The sequence below is a fragment of the Leptonotus elevatus genome, chromosome 19 (genome assembly GCF_054856555.1).
Source record: "Leptonotus elevatus isolate MCC_2025b chromosome 19, RoL_Lele_1.0, whole genome shotgun sequence".
NCBI lineage: Eukaryota > Metazoa > Chordata > Actinopteri > Syngnathiformes > Syngnathidae > Leptonotus > Leptonotus elevatus.
The window spans coordinates 10,390,241-10,417,752 of record NC_141257.1 but is presented as its reverse complement, the minus strand read 5'-3'; the positions used below and the strand labels follow the sequence as shown (position 1 = coordinate 10,417,752).

The window sequence follows — 27,512 nt, the reverse complement described above, 5'->3', positions numbered from 1 at the left end:
TGTGGGGAAACTAAACTTCAGCGGCAATGTAGATGCAGCTCAGATTAAAACCCGGAAGAAATTCAGCCAACTGAAAAGCATAAGTGGAAAAAATGGAATTGGGATCATCATGGATCAGACGAGCCAGGCTGCAGGGGGAAAAAAAGCTCTGGTATCATGAGAGTATGGATCGCATCAGACTAATTGTCATCATTGAAGCCCCTAATGGAACAACACGTACGAATCCGGCCTGCTCTGGTCACTTAGAGAGAGCGAGCTATGCGTGTGAGTGACCACTGGCCACATAATGATGACCCATAATGTATTTGGTGGCAACATAGGCTGCGGGCTCTCTCGGCATATGGAGCGAATAGTGAGAGAGAATAGAGGGGAAAAAATCATTAAAAGGAGAGAAATGGCGAGGCCATAGAGGGGAGAGCATGTTTGTGTCAGAAAATGAGCCTGGCAATGAGGTAATGAGCAATTGTAACGGAGAAAGAGGAAGCATGAGAGTGAAGAGACGGTGTGCTGCGGCCGTACCATGTCAATGAGGTTCTCCTGGATCCGGTTCAGCGTGGTTCTCAGTCTGCTGCTGATAAGGCCCAGGCCCGATGATTCATACTGTGAAAAACACACACGTTAGCGTCAGCAACACCTGCCTGTATGAGAGCACACACTTCAGGAAAGTGTGAAGGCATGCCACACGCATACACATCTGGGCTCATCTCGCGTGGTCCGAGACGAGAGAGTCTTTGGGTTTCAAGCTGACCCCTATTTCAACAAGGGGAGGGGTAACTAAAAGGAGCACACGTCAAAATAAAACATTCTCACAAACTATTGCAGAGGTAAAAAGAAGAGGGTGGAGAGGCTGGAAGCACTACAAAAAAAAAAAAAACGCCTCTGAAGTTACTTTGAGATGCACTTGGTGTCAGTTGAGGAAGCAGATCACGCACACCTTCAAATCACCATACAAGTGCTGACTAGGGTGTGGAATGGCAAGGCAGGCCTTATTCTACGCTTACCAAACAAGCAGGGCCCACCATGCGGGCCGTACCCGACTCTCTGCCACCATGAGTTGGCAAAGATGGGCTTGGGACAGGCTATAGATGACATATGGACCACAGAAATGGGGGGGGGGGGAGAGAGTAAAATTAAAACATTGAGGATGAAAAATATTCAAATGGAGGAATTTTTATTTCGATGTGCCTGAGAAATGGCAATCAAAAAAAAAACACGCTGTTGCCGTGGCGACGCGCTGTTCACCAAGAAAAATCACACTAAAAATGTTTCCCTTTTTTATAAGCTGTCATTTAACATGCCACAAGATGGCTGTAGGCAATCCGTTGTGCATATCATTTATTACCAAATTTGCCAAGAAATTGAAGCATAGGAACAAACACACAAGTAAATCTTTAGCTAATAGAAAAGGACCCATATTCACTTAAAACAGTGAGTAAAAATAAACATTTACAAAATGAAGACAATTCCACAAGAAATTACAAGTAATGGCGCATAAAGTACGGCATACTTCCTATTTTATAGTTCACTCTAAAAAAGGTCAAAGATAAACGAAATTGGGCCAAAAATGGACCGACCCAACTTTTAGAGGTAAAAAAAAAATAATAACTCAAAAAGTTGGTTGGGTCTAATTAAATTTATAACCCACAAAGCAACCATTAAAAACAACGTTTTGTGGGTTATTCATTTGACCCAACACTTAAAAAATTGGGTCAAATTAAATTAATAACCCAAAAAGCAACCCAATTTTTGGGGTTGCTTTGTGGGTTATTTATTTAATCCAACTTTTTGGGTTAGTTGAATAACCCAATTTAAATAGGTCCAAAATGAACTGACCCAACTTTTTAAGTTATTTAGCCCAAAAAGTTGGGTCAAATTAAATTAATAACCCAAAAAAACGCCCATTTTGGGGGGTTGCTTTGGTCATTCATTTGACTCAACTTTTTGGGTTAATTCAACCAACCCAGCGTTTAGGGTTAAATAACTCAAAAGGTTGAGTTGGTCAAATTATATTCATAAACCATTAAGCAGCCCATTTTTCGGTTGCTTTGGGGGTTATTCATTTGATCCAACTTTTTGGTTTACTTGAATAACCCAAATGAATTGGGTCCAAAATGAATTGATCCAACTTTTTTTTGTTATTTAACCCAAAAAGTTCAGATTTAAATTAAATTAATAACAAACAAAATAGCCCTTTTTTTAAACTGTTTTTTTTAGATTGCTGTTTTTTTTTCAAGGGACCCAACTTTTTAGCTAAATTGAACAACCCAATTGAATTGGGTCAAAAATACCCCAACACAACTTTTTGAGTAAATTAACTCAAAAAGTTGGGTCAAATTACATTAAGCAGCAATCCGTTGTGCCTATCATTTATTGCCAAATTTGCCAAGAACTTGAAGCATAGGAACAAACACACAAGTAAATCTTTAGCTAATAGAAAAGGACCCATAGCTACTTAAAAACAGTGAGTAAAAATAAAGGTCAAAATATATAATATATTTTATGGAAACTTTGAAGCTCATTTCAATTCTTAAGTGCTTGTATTTTGAAACTCTACCATTATAGCAGCATTGTAGAATTCCCTAATTTGTCTCTCTCCAAAGAAGGCATTTTAGTGACGCATCCAAGTCTGAAATATGAAGTATTTTGCACTAAGTCCAAACAGATGAACGCCTGATTATTTATGAAGTCTGTTCAGGGAAAATAATGCATCTTTACCATATGTGTGACAGCCTTAGTTCAGCACTTTTCCAGAGCCAATATAAACACATAATGGAGTATTTACCCTTTTGAATATTAATATCAGCCTTGACTCTTCAACCGGAGAAGTCAAACAGATCCATCTTGGTTATGGCAGAGTAAAAAGGGTCAATCTTGGGTCAAAAAAGCAGCATATGTGCACCACATAAGGGCTTTTTAAAGATTCATGGGCTGATTAGCATTTTACTGTAGGTGCCTCTCTAAATGAGACGAATAATGAAATGGGATAGATCATAAAATGGTCCTCAATGAGAGCTAATAATAACAGAAACAATGTGTTGCAGTGGGTGGAAGATGGACAGAAAAGAAGATCCAACTATGATAGTACGCTAGCTTATTTTAGAAGCGTTAATAATTTGTATTAGAGCAACCCCTGTGGAGCGTTCACCCTCTTTATCTCTTTCAACTCAACAGAAGTCATTTTTCCCTTGCTAACATTTAATTTTACTTCAAAGGTGACAACACACAAATGTGTTTTGTTTCACTGTGAAGCACAGTAAATAAGACAAGGATGGGCTGAGTTGGGGGTAAACCAGAGCAATCTATGGCTCTTGAGCCACATTAGTCCTTTTCCTGTGAAGAATTATTATAAATTAATATTTTTGTTTTATATTTATTTTTAGATTAAAAAAAAATTAAATTAATTCATGATTTAGAATTTAAAAAATAATAATAATCAAAAAAAAAAAAAATCAGTCCAAATTTGTAAGTTGTCAGTAAAAGAGAGACAAAGATGTAAACGATTTTTAAAATTACCTAAAAATGTCCAAAAAGGAAGTGGGAATGCAGAAAATTTCCATGAAATTAACAAAAATGTCAGAGAATTTAATCATAATAAAACATGGCAGAAAAAAAACATTCAAAAAGTAACTAGAAAATATCCAAAAACAAAAAGAAATCCCGAAAATTACTATAAAATGTCCACAAAATTGCCAAAACATCAGAACATTTATAGCAAAAAAGGCATGATAAACAGCCATAAAATGTCCAAAATAATCAGAAGAGAGGAAGAAAATTACCATAATATGTCAAAAAAATCTAAAAAGTTCTAAAAAGTCTAAAAAGGTATAAAAAACGAAGTATGAAGAATTACCAAAAAAATCAGAAAAGATAGAAGAAAATTAATCTTTATGTATTGGATGCTGCACATTTTGTGTTGTGGTGTAGCTCTAATTAGCTCTTGGGCCCTCAGTACATTAGACAAACACTAATACTCTGTTTCCTTCATCGCCATGTTCAATTTCTTTGCGGCTCCAGACAAATTTCTGGTTATTTATTTGGCCTAAAATGGCACTTCTGGCGGTAAAGGTTGCGGACCTCTGGGGTAAACCGACCTATCATTTAGATGGAATTTGCAAAGAGATAATCCAATGAACATAAAACATCCCTCCATTCATTTTTTTTTTCTACTGCTTATCCTTTTAAGGGTCACAGGCAACTGCGGCCTACCCCTCCCGTCTTTATATTGGAATGGTCAACAGCGAGTAAGGGGGGGGGGGGGTCTTCAAGATCAAACAGAGATTACATTGTTACAGTACATTGCTTCTTTTGGGAAGTATGGAGCAGAATTTGCGGAGGAGGTTTGATAAAATAAAGATGTTGTTGTATAGGGTGAATAGTATACCACAGACAATGTTATGCCATTAATTAAAATGACAACAGGGGTAAATGAGTTTGTACTGCCATTCCAATTTTGTTCTTAAATCAGAAAATCTGTATTCCGAATCAAAATGCTGACTGAGTCACCAACTCCATTTAGGAGGGAGTGAGAGTTTTGGAATAAGGGAATAATTCACCCATGAAAATCATAAATCTACAATTCTCGCCCTCTCCTGCAAGCATTCAACTCCCAGCGGGGCTACTGTTGCTGTTTCGGCAAACTAATCTGTCAAATTGAGGGAGAGCCTTCAGGTTACTCTGTCACAATCTCAGTCAGTGGTGCGGAATATTCAGTTCGCGCTTCCCGACCACGGAGTGTTTTTACAGAGGAGTCCCTACAATACTGTACCATGTCATTTCGTCCAAAGAAGGTGTAAACAGCATAGAGGTAGTAGTCAAAGAGCTGCGACACACAGTGGATGACATCGAAGGCAATCGGCTTCAGGATGCTCATCATCTGCATGTATTTCCCTGACAGGACGAGACACAAAAGGATCAGTAGTTAGAAAGTCTAGAAATTCTCATTATTGAGATCATCAACCAGGGTTTGAGCTTGACTTTCATTGCATCCTTTCAGTCTTGTAGAAACAGTTTGAGGAAAGCCCTTTTGTATTTTAGCAGGTCTGTGATCCAGAGTACAAAGCAATGTCTATCTAGTGGCAAAAATATCCCAACATCACATATTTTGAAAAGTCGTCTCAGAAAAGGAAGATATTATTACTACAACTGTGGTGTCCCAATACTTTTGTCCAAACATTGCATCCCAGTATCAATCAGTGGACATTTTCCCGGCGAGCCAGTCTCTCATGAATGAAAAGTTCCTGCTATTTAATAAAAATTTCAGGAGCTTAAAAGTGTGAAATTACAATAAATTAAATCCCAGTTGAACCATGAGGACCGTCACTGGATCACATTACATTTGCATACTGTACTAATGTCACTCGGACATCTAAGTACCTCTTTAAAAGTGCAAGGGCAGAGCTCAGGGCAAAGGCTAACCATTATTGCTGCTTCTCAGTCACACAAGCAGCAGACGAGAGCACAACGTGCGGATGTGCGAAAGACTTCATTAGGGAGAATATCGGCGGCCAGACAATCGAAAACCCCTGAAACAGATCTGTCCACTCCCAAGAGCATGCCAAGCGTATTATGTATATGTATGCTGACAAAGGACTCACCGACAAGCCGGATGACGTTGAGAGTTGTGTTGGTAAGGATTGGGGCATTGGTCTTATTCAGATTGTAATCTGACCTCTTCTTGCTTCTTATAGTCTCGCGAGACACGCTGTGACAGAAAGGGACGTGACAGGACAAAATAGGTTCCAACATTATTACTGTATTTCTTTGCGAAAGAGCAGGACAACAACCTCAGTGGGGGTGCAAATTGTTCTAATTGATCCATCAGAACCCATTACACAATGCCGGAGAGACAAAAAGACCCCTGGGGTGAGGTCTCTGAACTGGTAAGCATGAAGAACTCGACTCCTGACACCCATCATTGAGCTACATTAACCAGCAATCATTACATGGGGCATTTAATTACTGGATGTGACCACACGACCCAGTTCATAATGAACCATTAGCTATTCCGTCTTAAAATATTGGGATATTAGCATTTTAGTGGCTTTCGGCCAATAGGGTTAAGCGATGGTGAGCGTCTGAGCAAAACAGCCAGTGTGTCGTGTGAAAGAATGAGATTCAACTCTGAGCGCATACGTAATGGTGCAATGAATATGTGAGTTTGCATTTCATGACAGGACATTTTCAATGGAACATACCATAACAATGCCTCTGAACTGACAAGCTGATGAATAAATAATAGTACTGCACATTTTGTTTGCTGTATAAGTCTGTTAAAAGAAAAAAAAAATGTATATCAAATCATTGACCCTAACATAAGAGTTGCTTTTGTACGCATATCATCAAAGCTAATAGGCTTGCTTGGATTGGAATTGCTGTAGAATCAAAGCAGCAATCTTCTATTTCCTATGCGGCCACTCAAGCATGCTACACAGGGATCATTAACAATTTCAAAATCATCTCAAACATACTTTCAATTCCTATTTCAAAGAAAAATGAGGTAGAAATGTTTATTATAGCAACTTGGGCTATTATGAGACTATGACTATTATGCTAGTTGACTAGCCACCAAAAGTAGTCACAACTAGTCGACTATCGGATCCTATGTAAATTGCACCAGCAAGTAGCTGCTATTAAATCACCATTATTAGCTTACAGCCTGAATCCGCTATATATGTCAATTACAAATAAAGACAGTTAAGATGATAGTATATTCAACTTTTATTCAACTTTGTAGCTTGTACCAGCATTACTGGCAGGTTTATAAATGATGGTGCAATTTAAATTGAAGGTGATACTGTGCATGCCTTAACATTTCTAGCTGTGCAATTAAACTATTCATAAATACAAAACGAGATACTGGTAAACGTATTTCATCCTCAGGCATCATATATTTTTTTATTTATTTTATTTTTTGTATTGTAGAAGACGGTGAAATCAGATGAAAATTTTGAAAAAGGCAAAGGAAACTAAAATAAATCCAACGTTAATTCGCCCAATGAGTGAAAACCTACGTATAATTTTTTTATATATATATTTTGCGTGCCATAGCATGGAAAATCTAATTTCCAAATTTCAGCTGGCTCACATCAACGGTTTCTGAGATATCGCAGTTCGATTCACCCCCCCCCCCCCCCCCCCGCTTTTTTTGTGAAAATGGCAATGGCCGCTGAATTTCAAATTGCCTTTTCCCAGCAACCACTGGTCCTGCTTTTGCATAAGAGCACTTTTGACAATAAGGGAATGCCCAACCTCAACGACATCATTGTTAAAAAAAAAAATGGAATTAAACATTTTAAGCCTTTTTTTCTTACATACGGACTCTGTTGCTAACACCGATATATGCCATAATGCTTGTATTTACATCAGGTATGACCCAGATTACCACGGGCAGGCATATGATCAACAGTAACAGTGGGAGGCGAGGCAGTTTTGACAGTTAAAACAAAACTGCAAAAATACTAATGATGACTTCGACTATTAAATTAGCCATCGACAGATTTGGTCATCGATGTAGTCGTGACTAGTCAACTACAGCACAGTAAATTAGTCCACAATAATCAATGTGGGAAGAAAGAGAAATTTTCATGATTTCATGGCAAGCTTTCTGCCTACAGAGCAGTGTTAAGAGAAGGTGAACGAAAATTATGCATAGTGTATTTAAAAAAAAAAAAAAAAAGGAGTGGGTGATTTGACGACTTGAAATAACAACAAAACCGCTTATCCTCATTACAGTCACGGGCTGAGTTTGATCATTTGATTTTTTTTTTGTCTGTTAGTACATATAAAATACCTGCCAGAAGAAATGATAGACACCTGAACTTATTATGAAACGCCACTCGAGGTCCCCTGTGTGTCCTATGTGTCACCGCACAGCATGAAACAGCTCGACTGACCTCTTGAGGGGAACGTCTCCCGTCTGCTCGTCAACGTAGTCCTGCTTGAGCTCCTCGGGGACGTCACTGTCGCTGTCGTAATCCTGATAAGCGCTCTTCTCCAGCTCGTCAGACTCGTACTTTCAAAAGGCAAAAAGAATGTGACAGAAAGGAAGATGAAAGAAAGGGGAGCAAGGTCAAATTGAAAAATACACAAGGGGAATGAATATATTGTACAGAAGGGGCTCTGATGGAATAACACTTGTGAACCAGAATCACATTGATACAAATGACCATATTGTAAATAAATGGACATTTTGAGGGCTTTCTCTCTTGGTACTAAAGGCATAATCAAAAGCAGCTTAACTTACTAAATGTCTCATTAGTATAAATACAAATCATACATCCTGGTGGCATACAACTGCAAAAATGATAAGCGTCTGTTTTGAGAGGATAGCCATGAATTGAAACACCTTCCAGATAAGAAATAGTTGAAGCTTACCGGAAAGAATTCAATATATTTATTATTTGTCCTCCTTAACTGTGAGCTCAAGCATCACAACAACTCGAGTATTACAGGCTTAAGCACAAGGAACGCTTGGGCTTTGAAAGCCTGACACATTAGATAAGGCAATATGGCTTTAAAAGGATAATATAGCCATATAAAAAATAAACAGTGTAATAATAAGAGAAATGGACGATCATTCACAAATAGACCTTGACAGAACAACTGAATGCTTTTTTCTTAAGGCGGCGGTAGAAAATAGTGACCACTGTGTGCCTCTGTTAGTGTGATATATGGCTGAGGGAGCGTACAAGGAAGCAATCACTAGATCGGCGCGCCTCGCTCTTCAGTGTAGCTGTCAGTTGGAATGTGTTGTACACTGAAGGACAGCTGTCCTGTCCCTCCATCACATGAGGGTCAAAATCACAATAAAGTGTCTTTGGTATCCTCAACACAATCACTCGGTCGTCATGAAAATGTAGCAGAAAAATGAAACTGAGGTCTTACTCTATTTTAAGTGGACATATATTTGCAGTACATTTACATCACTTGAAGGGGAAGACAACCCCCCCCCCCCCCAAAAAAAATCTTGACATTAATATGTTCTACGCACCCCCACTAAATATAGCATTCTGGATAATATTGTGCTCCGAGAATGAGTTAAGCAGTAAAATCCAGCAGTTATCATCAATATCGCAAGGCGGCCATTGATGTCGACATCACAGTTGCTCAGGTCTCAGATAACAACCAAACACAGCCCAGCTTCAGAGAACAGGTGAGCTGTGATTGGTCGTTACCTCAGCAACTGTGATGCCATCTTCAGTCGACAGGAAGTGGCAAAATGGCCGCCCCCTGAGATGGAAAAAAACGGCTAGATTTTGCTGCATAACTTCCACAAATGTAATATTAATCAGAATAAATGACATATTGTCAAGAAATAATATTTATTTACTTTTTATTAGATTCTAAATCAATTTGTTACATGGTTTACAGAATACAAAAATGTGCGTGAGCTTGACTTGTATGCATTTCTACTTAACACAATCAACATAAAGTTCAGCTCTATCTGTTTCTTGGATACCAAAGCTTGACATGCATGTCACTTAAAGTTTTAACAGTCTGAAGCAAACCACCTAAAGCCCAACAGGGATTGTGTGCCAATTAATCAACGTGTCTCTTTATAAACATTGTGGTGTATCTCAACAGGTAGCCTCATTAATTAGTCATATCCATCTCACTGATGTTGATGCTGACTTCGAGGGTAGATGCTGTCAACACAAGATGAATATCTATACAGTATATACTGTACATAATGGATGATGAACAATCATATGATATATATAAATAATGTATATTATTCGAGCTAATTATTCTATCATAGAGGTTTTGGGCTGAGCAGCCCAGTAATATAGTCAATGAGCGGATCGAAGATCAAATTTGCATAATTTTGCATCTGGCTGGATTGTTGCGGGGAAACAGAAAAACAAGCCCCAGGAAAACTAAAGTTATTGTCAGAGGCTTATACAGAACCATTTCTTTCTTTTCTACATCTCTTTTGGCACTTACCCCATTAGATGCCAGCACATCCTCCGTCTCCTCCTCTTTCTGCTCAATGTGCATCTCAAAAGGGTTTCCCTCTTGCAGGTATTGCTGGAACAGAGACAGTTGCTCTTGGATTTGGATGGCAGAGGACGCACCCTGTCTGCTCTGGGAAAGCGGAGGGGAGCGACACTGGTCCATGAACTTGAACTCCTGGTTTATGAAAGACGTGACATGGAAAAATATAAAGAAGTATGGAAGCGTTGAAAAACGTATTTGATTAAAAAAATAAAAATAAAAAAAGCAAACTATTGTGGTGCTGAAAAGTGAGGTTTGAATTTAAAAATTACATTTAAAAAAGTTCTGTGTATTACAGTAGAAACTAGTACATCTGGTAGGGATATATTCATTCCACTGCAGCTCATTCATATTCCCATAAAAAAACTGGCATTTTGCAGCATTAGAAACTAGATTCTCACTTTACTATTATGAGAGCTGTAAAATAGTGGCAGCATGTACATCTAAAAGTCTTCATATGAATGAACCATGCGACAACATTGATCGGAAACCAGCAAGGAAAGAGTTAAACTCACATGGAGCTGTGAGATGTTGAAGTTAGATTTGACGGGGCAAAGTTCCCACGTTTCATTCTCCAGAAACATACGCAGCTCCTCCAGCCGTGCCCTACAAAATTGTCAAAGAAAAATAAATGAGTCACACCTTTTCAAAAGGTTTTAACAGCCTACACAGTCAAAGCAGATAATTCATTGTGCATTTCAAAAGTTATTCAATTAATGATTTCTCTCGAGGGACTTTACATTACACTTTGAAGGAGAAGAAGAAAGGATATTTCTTAAAAGCTGAAAACGTCAAACATATGGCCACTGAGAGTCCAAAAAACGTTTCTTATTATAGTAAGAAATAAGAATGATCTCACCTGTGATAGTTTTTAAAGTAGTTGACACTCTGGCGTTTAATTGACTCTTGTAAGACCTCTGATTTACTGCTACAGAACTCCTCACCCACTTGCATTAGCCTAGGAGAGAATACAGCGTTAAGGACAACAATAAGAGATAGGAAAAATGGAAAATTTATTGTGAACTGGAAAATATGAATTTGGTCAGTAACGATCGAGCAAGCGGCAAAAGGTCCAATTTAGGGTGACTGACAGTTAATCGCTCAAAAGTGAAGATGCAGATGGATGCCCAACATTGTTTTGAATGAGCGAATGAGTTCTCTGACAGTTTTTCTCATGGGTCTCCATCAAGCCGTTCTATCCAGAACCAGATTCTAGTGTGAGTGCCACGTTCAAATGTTTGATGATGTACAGAGGGAGCAAGTGCACGGCAGCATTTTGTGCAATTGTTTGCTGACTGACAAGTGAGCCAGGCAACAGACATGGCTGATATTTGCAAGCTGTCACTCATAAGACTGAGGAAATGGTACAAATACAGTACTTCAGAACATATCTAGTTTTCAGTTTTTTTTTTGTATTCCTGTCGTGTACGCCATGCCATACATTGCACAATGTCATGCGTCAAATTAAATGCAAACTTATTTCTCTAGGAATCTAGTTGCTTCGAAATCCTACATTAGTCTGATGACTACGAATCCGATGCACGGTACGGAACGTAGGATCAAAACTGCCAAAATAAGAAAAATAACTCAACTCAACTTTATTTATAAAGCCCTTTAAAACAACCGTCGCTGCATACGATGTGCTATAAATGGAATAAAAATCATTCGGTAAAGACAGGTAAAACTAAATAACACAAAATGAATTAATAAATGTCATAGGTACTTCAGTAAATTAGTAAATAAAATTAATAACACAAGAAGTAGGTGAGTAAGTAAAAAAGTAAATAAAACAAGTATCAATTAATTCATTCACTGCAAGCCTTTAAAAAAAAAAAATCAACATTTTCAATACCCACATATTATGTTTAATTATATATACACCCAATCTGCCAAACGACAGAATAGACTCTCTCCTTTCTGTCTTTTTCCGTTCTTTTATAATCGACAAGTTGAAAATGTAGGCTGCACAAAATGCAGCCATTGCTCCCATGGACACGCAAACTGTGTTTATTTCATACAAATTGGAGCGATGATGTCATCTACTAGTGGTTGTGCATCAGTAAAGTTTGTTCCCAAGTTTGACATTTACAGTGGAACCTTATCAGATTCTCCCCCACCTGGCCCAGTTGAAAAAAAAATAATTTAATTGACAAATAACAAGTATACTTAAACAAAATACAGCAGACATCATAAACACTGAATAATAACAATAAATAAATAAATGAATGAATAAATAATTGAATTAATTAAAAAAATGGATAACATTTACGCATTTCATGCTGACATTGTCCGTGGCATGAATATGAGAACAGGGCGTTTTTATTTATTTATTTATTTTGTATTTAATTCTACCTTTTTTTATATTTATATATTTTTTTATCTTGTTTTTTATTTGTGTATTCATTTTTACTTTTAATTATATATATATATATATATATATATATATATATATATATATATATATATATTTATGAATTTATTATTTATTTCTACCTTTTTTTGTATTTTTTAAATCTTGTTTTTTATTTGTGTATTCATTTTTACTTTTAATTATGTATATATATATTATTTTGTATTTATTTCTATCTTTTTTTCTATTTATATATCTTTTTTTATCTTGTTCAATGTGTATTCATTTTTACTTTTAATTGTGTATACACCATTTTTTTTTCTTTTTTCTTTTTTCCCATATATATATTTTTTTCTTTTTTTTTGGGCAGTTTTGTTCCTCCATAGCATGGCAGGTGGGATAGAATAATGATGAAATACAAATCATCAGCAAGTAAGCGCACTGGCATTTAATTAAACAATACCTGCTGATGACATCCAACACCACGATGAAGTCATCATATTTGAAGTTCGACATGTCGGTCCCCAGGATATAGGCCTTCACCTTTAACTGGACATCCTGATGAAATGGGAAAAATTGGTCATTTATCGGAACAGAAACGAAACGTCTGAAGAGGTTCGGCAGCCAACCTGCCAGATGCGTGTCAGTCCATGCTCTAGTTTCTTCTTTACATAGCTGCGATCTATCACCAACTCATCAGACTCTGCCGCTACTGCATCCTCTATGCATTGAAAAAGAGAACAGAGGAATAAAACACATTCACACTTTTCTATTGTTTGGTTGTGTCTTCACTATTATCTTCTTGGGCATTCATGTATAAAGTCCTTTCAGATTGCAAATGAGTCACAATTTCAAGTTGAACACTGGCCGTCAATCAGCAGTGGAGGGGAACATAGAATGAAATGTTCAACACTGGATGACAGTCACCTAAGATGTCCGCCTTGTTTGTCAGGTGGTGCAATGAAGCCAACTTCTTAGCTTCGCCCACCACCTCACGTCAGCTGAGTACACTCAGAATGGAGAGCAAGAAGCAAGAGTGACTGATGAGAGGATCTGGAGATGGGCCTGTCAAGGTCATTTCCAAAAAGCAAAGTAGCTTGCAGGCAAAAGAAAAACGGTGAAACCTTGGTTGAGTAGCGATCAGTGAGTATGGATTTGTCAATGCCGCGGGAAAGCATCAGAGCCTTTGAGGTTGTTCTGTACACAGAAAAATATCAATTGCGCCACTAAAAAGCAGGTGCCATAGGATTCAAGGATTTTTATTGGAGAAATGCTCTACTGTAGATATCAAGGACATAGGGAATAACCCAAATGCTGCTGAAGTAGAATTATACAGTATATATAAAAAACCATATCAAATAGAATAAATGACATTAAAAAGAAGAAATTGCACACAGTGCGATAGTTCCATATAGCATGGCTTATGTAGATATGGAGTAAGGATTGGTGAGTACCGATACCAGGTATCGGTACCTGTCCAATACCCAGCCTTATTTCAAGGTTTCATGAGTTACCTGTGACGGCGGCGTTATAGATAGGCTGGGTAGATTCTATTTCAATATATTTCGATTTTTTTTCTCTCGATTCAATTCAATCCAACATTGATTACTATGCATACATTTATGGAACAATTATTATTAAATATCGAAGACGTGATAAAAACTCCACAAACATTACATTTTAAATTAAATTATGCGGAGGTGGTGGCTGCTCAAATGATTTAGTTTATTTTTGTTGATGAAAATGACACGTGTTACAAACACTGACATCAGCAAGGGTGAGATGAAAATACTATGTTCGTAATTGCAATGCAATAATTGTAAATTAAAGATTCTCAATTGTTTTAAAGTGCAATAAAGTTAGGTCTCTCGTAAATGTAAGAAAATACTTTATTTTTTATTTTTGCAAATTTATGGGATATAGATAGATATAGATAAAATAATCGATTTATAGTTTTATAATTTGCCCGAGTGCTAGAAATTAGAAGGAAAAAAATCCATTAATTTCATGGAATTTGAAGAAAAAATTATTTTAAATAAATATATATCTACCATTGTTTTTTTTAGGGAAATTTTATGTATCAAACACAATAGTGGTATCGGTACTCTGTATCGGTAGCCACTCAAGAGTTGAGTATGCGTACTGGTATCGGTCTGGGAAAAAAAGCGGTATAGAAGATCTCTAATATGGAGTCGAGTGCAATGTGTGAGCAGCATGTCTGCATTTGAACAACGATAATCAGGAAAAAAAGAAGCATATTGCTATATTTTTTTTTAAACAATTTGCCTTTTTTTTTTTATAAATAATATTCTGATTAAGTACAAATCACACCGTCAACTAATATGCACATTTGTAATCATTTCTCACAGAGAGTCAATCAAGAGCAACTTCAACTTGCATGGGAAGAAATCGTCAAGGTTCTCCTGCTTCACATATGTTCACACTGCAGTTTATCGTGTGTGAGCACACTCGTGCGATACCCACCGGACCGGAGTTAATCTCTCTTTGAGGAATACAATTAACAGAAGGAAAGCTTTGCTATAGATTTTAAAGTAAATGACCACACTAAGCAAAGCACGGGGAGAGAATCTCAAGAGTAGTCAAGTCTGGAATTAAAATGAAACTATTTAACATTAAGTCTGTCTAATTTATGCTATTCCATATATCTCATCATAATCCATACAAATCAAATTCTTCGGTTGTCTGAGTTATTTCCATTAATGTATCCAAATAAGACGTTTTAGCCATTTTCTGTTTCATCATCCGACTACCTACCTGTGTAGCTACATATGGCTGTGTATGTTTGGTGGCACATACAGTATCAATGTGAGCAGCTGCTCTCTGTGGTTAGAATTTTACATGAACAGCAAAGCAAAACAAATCAAGTGACCGGCTCTGACAAAATGGCATTTTGACATGTTTAAATTATAATATTTTAACTTTTACTGAAAATGATTTTTTCCCCCGGAGCATGTTCATATTTTAAATTTGCATAATTTTGACTGATATTTTTCTGTCGAGGAACATATTTGAAGTTTAGGTTTAGCTACTTGTAGTTTGGAATAAAATTCAATTTCTCCTCCTCCTCTTCTTGGCCTATGATTGCAATCATTATAGAAACAAATGAGACAAGGAGTAATGTGTTTGTGTTTATATTTAGGTAGGCCGCCACTCAGCACGTGCATGAATCAATTGCAAATTACAGATGTCCTCATCTCTTCATGTTATCTGCACAGCCATTTATCATGCATAGCAGTGGTATTAATAATGGCGCAGTGGCAATATTTATGCAAATTTGAAAGAAAGTCAATGGCTATTTAAAAATGTTGATTTATACATAAGGTAATGCAATATGTGGTTGAACATCTATGTAGATGGCAACTGTAAGGTAAAAGTCCATGTGACCATTCATTCATTCATTGTTCATTTATTTCAGGCAGCAGTCAAAAGCAACAATTTATCAATTTCTCCAGACAATTACTCGACTAAACCAAGCCTGAAAAGGAGTGGAAGGAAGAAAAACGTATTAAGTCCCACCCCCAATCTCGATAATATCAAACTTTGAAAACAAATTTAGTGGTTTCCATGAACACTGAAAAACAGGTGTGTCTACAAGCAGAACTAAAACAATGTCTTAATTAACTAACATGACATCAAAAGCTCATACCAGCAATGGTAATGAAAACTAACAATACCATCTTGGGTAAGAGACAAACCATAAACAAAACAAAAGCACAAACAGCACATATCAATAATTCTAAGACAAAAGTATACCAACAATGCTAATGGATAATATGCCCACAATGATTAGAATTTTTTTTATAAAAAAGCAGCAAGCATACACTATCACAATAAGATGGAAGATTAATGTAAGTTTAAGACGCACTCTCCAAAAGGTGCATTTCCATCCAAGCAAAGTTTCACATTGATAATAATTCTCCTCCTTTATATTTACTCCTAAAAATGTTACATTACCAAACATCATAACTATTGTTTTGTGAAAATTTAGAGATAACGTATTCATGTCCATCCACTTTTTGATGGATTTTAACTCCTTGTTCACGACAGTTATCAACTCATTAGAAGTATTACTACTATAAAATATGTTTGTATCATCTGCAAATAGTATAAGTTTTAGTATTTGTGAAACGTTAAAATGTCATTTATATATACATTGAAAATCTTTGGACCCAACACGGAGCCCTGGGGAACACCACAAACAATGTCAAGTTCTTCTGATGTATATTGGCCCATTTTATCGTATTGCACCCTTCCTGTGAAATAACTTTTTAACCGGTCTCCAGCTGTACCGCGTATATCATTTTGTTCCAGTTTATTAACAAGGATTGAATGATCTATTGTATCAAAATGCTTTTTTGAAATCAACAAAGATACCAACTGCATATTTTTTCTGTTCCAGTGCATTTGTAATGTCTCTCTTCTATTGCATCAATTATTGCCATGGAGGTAGTTCTTCCGGTTCTAAAACCATATTGTCCGTCATTTATTATTTTATACTTCTCGAATAAGTTTTCAAGTCGAGAGTTGAAAAGCTTTTCCAAAATGTTTGAGAACTGAGGCATTAGAAAAATTAATCAAATTTAGATATAAACATTCAAGAAATCCTAATACAGAATGAGCTGTGATTCAAAACATATACTCTGCATAATACAATGTAGGTGTAAAAATAATCACTCTGAGATCTGCTCGACACTTGATATCACTCCAACACAAGTTTTAAAGGCCCATACTGATCGCCTGCAAAGGTATTTTTATTTATTATTACACACGCTTGACCTCTGTGCCTGATGGCCTTCATTGTAAATGAAACATGTCCAGGTATTAGCTACAGTAGGAAATCTATGTTGACAGGTAGGATAAAAAATGACCCCGGCTAGAGTTGCATCCAGTGAAAACCTCTTCTTTCATAAAGGGACAAGATTAATTTGTAAAACGTTACAGTGAACAACTCACTATATTAAGTGCCATAGTTAGACTGGAGGCGGAGCTATCCATAGTAGGCTCGACTGTTACGACACAGGTGGCCTTTAGTGTCAGCTGGAGGTCAAAGTCACCTCAAAATACTGTTGAACAAATGAGACTGCACATGCACAGTAAATCACGACAGCGACAGACCACGTACACATTAGGAGAGACTGTAATGCAAGACAAAGCTATGGCCAGGGACACCTTTACACAGAGGTGAAAGCCAATCAACTATTGAGATGATTGATGGCACTCTTGGCAGGAAACGAGGTGTATGTCCTTTCCTTCACAGGGAAGATGGCATTTAATGAAATATCCAAAGCTTACTATGTTTTCCATTCATCTATTGGAATGTGGGCAATGGAAATAAGTCACCTGATTCAAATAGTTATTAATTAGACAATTCATATCAAAATTAACTCATTCAATGCCATTGACGGCTATAGACGTCAAAAATAAATTTTAACTATTTCTATTAGTTTAAAAAAAAATCCCACTTTTGTTAACAAGAGTATGAAAACCTAGAATTGTTTTTATTGTTGTGATAAATAGTGAGTTAACTAGTAAAGTCATGCGATTAATTACGATTAAAAATTGCAATCGCCTGACACCCCTAATTTTTAATAATCTTTATTCAAAAAATAATTATATATATATATATATATATATATATATATATATATATATATATATATATATATATATATATATATATATATATATATATATATATATATATATATATATATAATTCATGTTTAAAAAAATCTAGGTTTTCATACTCTTGTTAACAAAAATGGGGGAAAAAGTTAAACTAATAGAAATAGTTCAAATGAATTTTTGACGTCTGTAGCTGTCAATGGCAGTGAATGAGTTAAATGGGACATCTTTTTTTATTATTATTGGATTTATTGAATCGGAGAGTTGAATTTTGGAATTTAGATGTTAGTTGCTAATAATGTGAAATAAATTTTAATTTTAAACATAATACATCAGGGTTTCCGCCTGTGTCTTTCAAGCCTGGAGGCCAGCCATTGGAGCCATTAATTAACAATATTTGAAAATACCACAATGTATTTTATAAACCTAAAATGGTTTATGCACTAGTATGCTACTTAAAAATGCAGTATATATAGTATAAATAAATAAAAAATATACATTTAATTATCTTGAATCAATCAATAGTCAGGTTTAAAAAAAGCGAGTCCTAAGCTTTCCTTTAAAAATGTCCACAAAAGCACCTGCTTTCATATAAATAAATGCATTTAAAAACAACAACAACAAAGGCTATGCCATGAGTTTTTGGTCTAATTTTATGAATTAATAAAAGACCTCTATCTGGAGACCTGAGAGTTCTGAGTGGCTCAACTCAAACCTGACAAATAAAATTGACTAAGATCATTAAGCGCTTTAAAAACCAATACAAATCATCTTAAAATCCTCTGAGCTCTCTTACTGCTCTTTGTCAGTATTCGTGGAGCTGAGTTCTGGAATAGGTGTGGTGATATATTTGATATGCTGGTGTAGTTTTCAAAAGTAGAGTTTGAGACAAAAGACAAACCTAGATTTTCATCTTTATCAAATGTTTTCAATTTGAGTGCTTCTTGTTTAAAATGAAATGTTCTCTCTGTGCTTCAGGACTGACAACCGGTGCTTCTGTTAGGTCCTGATTGAGCTACAAGAAGTTTTCTTCCATCCAGGACTTACAGTTAAAAAAGGCATTACTTGTCCATATAAGCGTGGAAATGTGCACCATGATGCCTGATGATGCCACAGAGTGTAGAAATTAAATAGAGGTGGACCTCAACTTGAGCTTTGGGAGACAACAATTCTGTTCATAGTTCAATCTAAATCTTACTTAAGAATGGCAGATTGGATACTGGTCAGTAATTATTGGGGTCCATAACATGCAAGCAATTCCTCTTCAGAAAGAAGTTAACCAACGTGGTCTTAAAAGTTGTTGGAAAAACACCCACTTTAAGGGAGTTATGGTTTTCCTTTGGAATAATTTACAAGGGTTGTCAGTAAGTTGTCATCTAAAAAAAACGTAAACTGTTTCTTTCTTTTTTTAACAAAAGGCAGGAACAATATATGAAAAGAAAGATGTTGGTTTTAATAAAGAACTTGGTCTTGTGCTGTGTTTGCTGACTTGTATTAGATTAGATTTGTCCTCATATTGTCAACTTCATTTTTGAAATGATCTGCAAAATCCTCAAACTCATTTACTCCCAGCCATTTTCACTTGAAGTAACCCCAAAATCAGTCAAAATCCAGTAAAACAGTCTCGCTGTTTTACTGGATTTTGACTGATTTTGCAAGGCCCACAGAAGATTGTGTCTACTGTCTACTAAGCCTACCAAAAGAAATATTAGAGTCTCTTTGTTCATCAGGGGGAAAATTAAAAAAATTATATTCGCATTACAATACAACTAAGTTTCATTAATATTCACATTCCTGGTGAAAACACTGACAAAAAGAGCTTATTGCAACATGGCCCTGGCGGATTTCTTATACTCTGCTGCCACTTGCTGGCCGTTTTCTTTTAATAACTACCATTCATGCCAGAAGCTGCACCAAAGCCTTCTGTATGCAAAAAAACAAAAAACAAAAAACAAGCACGCCTTGGGGAGTGAAGAACAAAATATTTAAATCATTTTTACACATTTTTGGGTTTGAATGAGTTCAAAACAAGATTGAGGCAGTCGCCGTAAATGTATTAATAGATCAATTTCTGACTTAAAATTCAACTCGAAAAATAATTCAGTTTGAGATTCCTCAAAATGGGGTCAAATGTTTGAAAATAAGAGTATAGTCATGCAAAAAGGACAGACTACAACAATGCTACAACAATGAAAGCATGTAAAATATCCGAATTGCAATATTTTCATTGTTCAATAACCTCTAAACCAAAAGGGAACCAAATACTGCAACTGTATTGCAATGCAGTGTAAAAGCACACAAACAACAAATAAACTTTAAATTGACCAAGATTGGCCGATTCTTCTGTGCAAGCTGCAGACCTGACCAAGCTGTGTATTATGCTGATATCAAACAGGCAGAAAAGATTAGCGCTCCAGAGCGTGTGGAAACCCGACCCCATTTTCACCAAACCAGGGTACTGAGAGCAGATTTACTATTTTAACTCAAGAAAAATAATGCAAAGGGAAGTGACGAGATTAGTGTTTGAAAATGAGAAATATTGTGTGAGAAAGAAGAAATTCTGTGATGATATCACTTGTGTCCTTAGGCTTCAAATGCAGAACATAAAATTGAACATATGGTGACAAAGGCATAGTGCAGTACCTGCAGTGGGCGTGGTGGCTTGCTTGTCATGCTCCTCGTGCCACTGCATCGTGCGGTGGTAACTCAACATCACCTCCCACAATGCCTTGCAGAGATCCGTCAGACACGGAATGTAGCTGTCCGAGGTGATATGCTGCAAACACAAAGTTATTCAGAGTTCAATATAGCCTGCAGGAAAATGAGGGAAATACGAAAACAGAAGTTGAAATAGAATTACAACATAAGCTGCTTGATATCATATCTAATTAATACTTGAGCTCATTATTGAGGCACTGTCGGGAAACATCTAATTTCTGTGTCACAAGAAATGAACTGATGGAAGAGCTAATTAATGCATAAACTCGTTAGAAAAATGTATAATTACCAGTAAAAGGATGCTAAATTAACCCATGCCTAATTTGTCCTTTCTGTGAGGTAACACACAATTAGGAGTTTCAAATGTGCTTTTTAATATGAATTAAATGAATGCATAATAACCACATTTAAGCTTCAGTGGGTAAAAAAAGCAAATCACAACTCACAATTAGGCATCTTTTGTAATTGAGTGTCAATCAAGATGAAATCAGTGATTTGTCTAACATGGAAAAAAATGTGGAAAATAATATTAGACGGATGTAAAAAATCTTTTCCTTCCTTCTTCACTAGATATTTTAATGTATTTCAATAACAGCTGGGATCGGCTCCAACCTTGCCCAGCATATTGGACAGATGCAATATTGGGACATTCTATATACAGACACACAATGTCATGTGTAATATGCCATACATTTGACACTCCATATTTTCCATGTCAACAATGTCAGCAGCATGTTGCCAAGCAACTGGGGCACAAGAAAGAAGTGTGAATGTAAATGGGTCTGTGTTTTTTTGGGAGGAATGCAACCTCAGTCACACCTACACACAAATCACTGCACTGTACTATACGAGCAATTGGGTGGGGTGGAACATCTTCGTATATTGAAGCACTGAATCACCTGAGTCCTGTTGTGTTTATGCAAGTACACTGACAGCCAAAGCAAAGACAGTGGGGACTGCAGTCACCTACTAGTCCTGTTGGGAGTGAAAACCTCTGACTATCCAACAAAAACGCAGAAGCCGCCATTTATTGTAAAAGTCTTTCGTTTAGTCAATAACCTGAAGCTTCGGTTCATCATCAAAGTGCTTTGATGAAGCCTAAACAGGATTTGAGAATTGGCAAAGAGATGGGGACTTCCCATGGGAACACAGTTTTGAACTCCCCGTTCAGGCTGGATTAGCCTTAATGTGCATCTTCTCAAAAACTAGCAACATAACAGAAATGTTCGTAGACGGTTCATTACTGTGAGAGCTCATAAAACAAAGACATCAATTTCCATCAACCAGGAAAAAAATGCTGATGTAGAAGCTCGGTGTTGTTTAATTCATTGGAAATTTTTCTAGTTGCAATCGCTATACTATAAACGTCAAAAATTCATTTGAACTATTTCTATACTATTTCTATTCCTATTTTCCCCCACTTTTGTTAACAAGAGTATAAAAATCTAGACATTTTTTTAAATCTTTATTTTGAAAAAAAAAAGAAAAGATTATTAAAAAATTAGGGGCGTCAGGCGATTATTTTTTTTTATTGTAATTAATTGCATGACTTAGTTAACTCACAATTAATCCCAAATTCTATATCTGTTCTAAGTGTACAATATTTTTTTCCTAGGTTTTCATACTCTTGTTAACAAAAGTGGAAAACAATGTTAAACTAATAGAAATAGTTCAAATTAATTTTTGACGTCTATAGCCGTCAATGGCAGTGAATGAGTTATTAAGAAACTCGACCTGGGCACTAGTGGCATGGCTCAGTGGTAGAGTGGTCATCTCCCAAACGGGAGGTTATGGGTTCGATCCTCAGCCCTTATGACCATGTCGAAGTGGCTTTGAGCAAGATACTGAACCCTAATTTGTTCCCAGTGGACCTGGCATGGCCACTGCTGTATGAATGGGTGAATGTGAGGGTTTGTAAAACAGTTTGGGCACCATATGGCGTAGATTAAGCACTATATAAAAAACAGTCCATTTAGTTATTTTGGAGTAACGTTAAGACACTCAAGACTCAGAAGCCCAAAATTCCCAGCCACGTCACTTCCAGTGACCGGAATGAAAGAAATCCAACAGACCAAGGGATTGATACCATGCCAAGTCTGGCCAATAATAATGAGATGCTAATGTAAAATGAATATGGCCTTACGGTAATCCTAACTGACCTCTTAAGAGAGTTCCCGTTGCGCTTGAATTTTAAGTCACATAATTAAAAAAGTGAGTTCACAATGTGAGCTATCACATCATTCAACCTTTTCTTATCATGGGAACAGAGAATCAATGCATTCGCTCCTCCACATTTACTTTCCATTTTCAAGACAGGTACAAAACTGCTCGCTTTGATTTGAGAGGTGCTAAAACAAGCAAGCACGGAGTAAAAGAAAGGCTACATCTTAAATTTCACATTACAGTAGACAAAATGTATGCCACCGATTCAATACATCATCACTGTCATGTCTGTGGATCTAAACATGGAAAAAATATGCCTTGACCCAGAGTCAAAAAGCAATGTAGAATCTGAAAATAAACCGCATGAAGAGGGAAACAAGTCAGACTGGTGATGAAAAAAAAAAGAAGACAGGGAGTACTGAGGGGACGGCTAAATGGGAGAGCATGCCGCATTGACAGCTGTGCAAGTCGGACAACAAGAAGTCAACAAGCAAGTCGAGCGTGAAGAAGAAAACTTGAATACGGTGTGAAAAAGGACAGAAGCAAATTGTCCACTCCACACAGGCAAAGGGAACCTTTACCAATAACCTTCTACAGCATAATCTCTTGGGGACACTCAGCAATTTGCCCCAGTAAGTTCTTGATAAATTGACCAAGCTACAGCTTCTAAAACAGTTTGATGGGATGTATGTGAAAGTGGAACCAAAATTGTTCAAGTTCAGATAAATAAACAAGTAAAGGGAAGTAAGGGACCAGTGTGTACACTCGATCAGAGATGAGCAACTGGTGGCCCGGCCCGTGACTCCTTAATTAATGAATAAAAATAAAAATAAAATAAAATAATAATAATAATTCTGAAAAAAATTATTTTTTATTTATTTTATTTTTTTACAAACCCACAAATTCTTCAAAAATCGCTGTTGAACATTTAATATAGTAGAATAGGGAAATAAATCCAGGGAAAAAATCCTAAATGTGAAAAACTATATATAAAAAAAGAAAATATATATGCAAAAAAAAAAAAGAAAGCAGTAAGAGAAAACTACAAAATTCACCACATACACACAGTGCTTGTGAGGGGGACATCAGTCTCTTACCGTACACAGATCCTTATACTGCATTTTCTGGAATTTGGTATCAGCATTGCCAGCACAGAGCTCGACGTATCCCAGCACCACTTGGAACACAGTGTTGTGAATGGCTTGGGTGAAGTGCATGTGCAGCTGATCCATAGCAGTCTGCAGAAAAATCGAAACACTCATTTATGAAAAGGATCATATCAAGATGTCATTTTCATCTGGGAAGAAAAAGGCTCACAGCACATATTGTGATTCAAAGTCCTAAAACGACTTGATCTTTTGAAGGATTTGAAAGCATATTAAGGTGAGTAAATAAGATTAGATATATGAAGGGAAATGTTTTCAACAACGGAAATTCCCAATCATAGGCTAAATATAAACTGTCAATTTCTGATTAGCATTAGAAAGAAAGAAACAGGGCATTTAATGCTCAGTGTCTAAGGGACTATACTTAATTTGCCACATAATATATATGGTCTCCTTGGAGATGAAAAACATTGATACATAAGGCTCGTGAAAATGTCGGTAAAGAAAAGCGAGAATGTTTTGCATCTCACTGGTAAGCACTCATTAAACAAGCATTGGCATTTCAGTCAACGCCTAATAGCTTTTTCTCTGTGACAGAGAGATGCATTGTTGTCCAAGATCTATTAAAAAGTCATCAGTGAGCTACACTGTTGCTCTATGTGACATGTTCCTTCATTAAGATGAACATGGGCTCTACAGTTTCTCCCCTCTCCTTCTAGTATACCATTGTAAATACTTAATAAGCTGAAAATAGTCCTCCACTTGCACATTTACAATCAGGTCGCCTTGTGATAGGATTTGAGCTTTTCAAGAACTACATTAAGGGTAAGAGTTCATTACCCATTTTGAAACATTAATGTTTTTCATTACGCTGAGTGGGCTTGGGGCTGTTTCCCACCCACGTGCTGCGGCGAATTGCGCAAACGCCGACAGCTGCAGCCGTTCAATAGGACCGTCTTGCTTTGGTTTGTTACCAGCTGTATATTTGGCTGAATCCTCTAAACGTAGGAGGTAAGGGTTATCATAAAGTGAAAATCAACCACCCCCAAAATATTGACAATGTTATGTTCTATGCAGCCCCACTCGTCTAAATACGGTAATCTGGTTAATATTGTGTTAGTGGAATACGAGTTAAGCAGCAAAATCCAGCCGTTTTTTATCCATCCCAGGGGGCGGCCATTTTGCCACTTGCTGTCGACTGAAGATGACATCAATGTTGCTCAGGTCTCAGGTAACAACCAATCACATTTCAGCTTCAGAAAACAGGTGAGCTGTGATTGGTCGTTGCCTGAGCCCTGAGCAATTCTATTGTATTTTGCTTCATAACTCGTATTTAATTCCACAAATGTAATTTTAACCAGAATATCATGTTTAGACTAGTGAGGTCAGATATAACATATGAAATGTTTTAAGTAGACTCCCCTTGTAAGAATGACTTATTAGTTTATACTGATATGTATTACTCATATTACCATTCAAACAAATCTGTTTCCATCTAAATATGTTTGCAGAAACTTCTCAAACGCCCTTCTCACATCAAGCACACACCAAAAATGTATCTCATTAATTAAGTCAGGCTTGGATAAATGCTCTGGATTTCATTTTGGTAGAAAGGCAATCAGATTTTTAACAGTATTTGTAATCAAATATTGACATCATTAAGTGAACCAATTCAGCTGAGACCTCTGGGAGCTGCATGCATTAAATTGTGCATGCAAGTAAATATTTATTTGGAAGATAGGAACACTGGTAAAGATATATTGTATGATTATAATTATAACCTTCTGCCAGAACTACAAATTAGTGTCATTCAGCTCCTAAATTACATGCATGACATTCACCCTTATTCAAATGATCCAGGAAAAAGAGTAAATGTTGGGCAAAGGCTTGACAAAGAAACAAGGATTAAGCCAAGAGGAAACACATTTCTTGGCGTTCGATCATTTCCGCGACCTTGAGCAAGATTGCAACAACTCACCTGTGTCTTCCCCAGGAGTGAATAAGCCAGCTGGACCTTGGTATAGTGAGCAACATCAAAGTGTTTGCAAGTCTTTGACAGAGCAACGTCAAGCTGTTCCTGGAGGCAGAAACAGATGGATGACAAAAGGTGGGGAGAAAAAAAAAAGGGGGATTATCAACATTAAGACCAGGGATTTAGATATAGATGTGCAAATGCGTGGCTCGTACATAAAAGCGGAGGATACGATGATTGGACGTGAATGAGAGAGGATGTTTTTGACAAAGATGCGAAATTCAAGGATACATTACGACCTTGCCATACGGAATCGACCTTTTAGGGTGCTGACACAGGTAAAATGTTCTCTTACTGCATGGTTGCAAACATGGTACACAAAGCCATCATCTTCTTGCTCTTTGTACAAAGTGATTAGTAAAATGAGTTTTGAGGATTTTATTTTGTTGATCACCAAAGCTGACAGGTAAACAAGCAAGCACATCCACCGGTGGCTTTGCAATATTTGTGTGCATGCGTGCATGGCATTTTCTTGTGTACAGACAAAACGAAAGTAATTAATCTATTCAAGCGCAGGGGCGGCGGTGCAGAGAAAATTGCTCTGCATACACCTTTTATCACACCGTAATATCGCAACAGAGCTGGAGATGAAACTGATATGATTTACATCCTTTTGCACTCATAATAATGACTTTTCAGAATGTCAATATTTGGACAGAGGCGGAATTAAACAGTCAAACTTCTGCTTTGGGAAAATTAAAGCGGAGAGCCAAACAATATATAAGATTAAATATTTTCACATATAGTGGTTCTCAATAACTCAATTACAGATAAGGCGGCGAGTGAGAGAGCGTGAGAAAGAGTACCTCGATTTGCTCCAGAGTGTCTTGCAGTTTGGAATTCAATTCACTGTGGAGAGAAAAAGTTGAATATTGTGTTTAAGTTCCTTTATAATAATAATAAATAAAAAAAACTCAGCAGCCACCAGGTATGTTTATACAGTATTTTCAATAGCCTAGCAAAGGGATCACCAACTTGAGTGTTCAAGAACCCCTATCCTGCATGTTTTAGATACTTCCATCTTCCAACACACCTGATTCAAATAATCAGGGTCATTATCAGGCTTTAGCAGAGATTGTTGATGAGATGATCATTTGAATCAGGTGTGTTGGAGGGGGAAAACATCTAAAACATAGGACTCAAACACCAGTCGACAGGCGCCGCATAGATGCTTCCCTCCTCCAACACACCTGATTCAAATGACCAGGATTATTATCAGGCTTCAACAGAGCTTGCTGATGATGTGATCATTTGAATCAGGTGGGTTGGGGGAGGGAATCATCTAAAACAGGTCTCAAACTCCAGTCCTCAAGGGACGCATAGATGCTTCACTCCTCCAACACACCTGATTCAAACAATCAGGATCATTAGCAGGGCTTTAGCAGAGCTTGCTGAGGAGCTGATCATTTGAATCAGGTGTGTTGGAGCAGGGAATCATCTAAAAACAGTGGTGTCCAATCTCAGTCCTCGAGGGCTGGAGTCCTACAGGTTTTGGATGTTTCCC

At 36.8% G+C, this 27,512-nt stretch overlaps 1 protein-coding gene across 2 annotated transcripts in view; it reads right to left on the bottom strand.

Moving 5' to 3' along the window:
- The window catches only part of vps50 (VPS50 EARP/GARPII complex subunit), a 72,574-nt gene that overhangs the window by 18,981 nt on the left and 26,081 nt on the right, over positions 1-27,512 (bottom strand). Inside the window, exons 10-23 of one of the 2 annotated variants that reach the window (XM_086062188.1) lie at positions 26,815-26,857; positions 25,955-26,053; positions 23,968-24,108; positions 20,633-20,765; positions 12,973-13,064; positions 12,807-12,901; positions 10,853-10,951; positions 10,509-10,599; positions 9,943-10,128; positions 7,893-8,011; positions 5,595-5,701; positions 4,766-4,887; positions 1,002-1,079; positions 520-600 (exon numbers count right to left, since the gene is read on the bottom strand). In XM_086062188.1, the coding sequence (XP_085918314.1) occupies positions 520-600; positions 1,002-1,079; positions 4,766-4,887; positions 5,595-5,701; positions 7,893-8,011; positions 9,943-10,128; positions 10,509-10,599; positions 10,853-10,951; positions 12,807-12,901; positions 12,973-13,064; positions 20,633-20,765; positions 23,968-24,108; positions 25,955-26,053; positions 26,815-26,857 (1,486 nt within the window). The remainder of the gene's footprint in view (positions 1-519; positions 601-1,001; positions 1,080-4,765; positions 4,888-5,594; positions 5,702-7,892; positions 8,012-9,942; positions 10,129-10,508; positions 10,600-10,852; positions 10,952-12,806; positions 12,902-12,972; positions 13,065-20,632; positions 20,766-23,967; positions 24,109-25,954; positions 26,054-26,814; positions 26,858-27,512) is intronic. The other variant, XM_086062189.1, reaches the window with a different exon arrangement.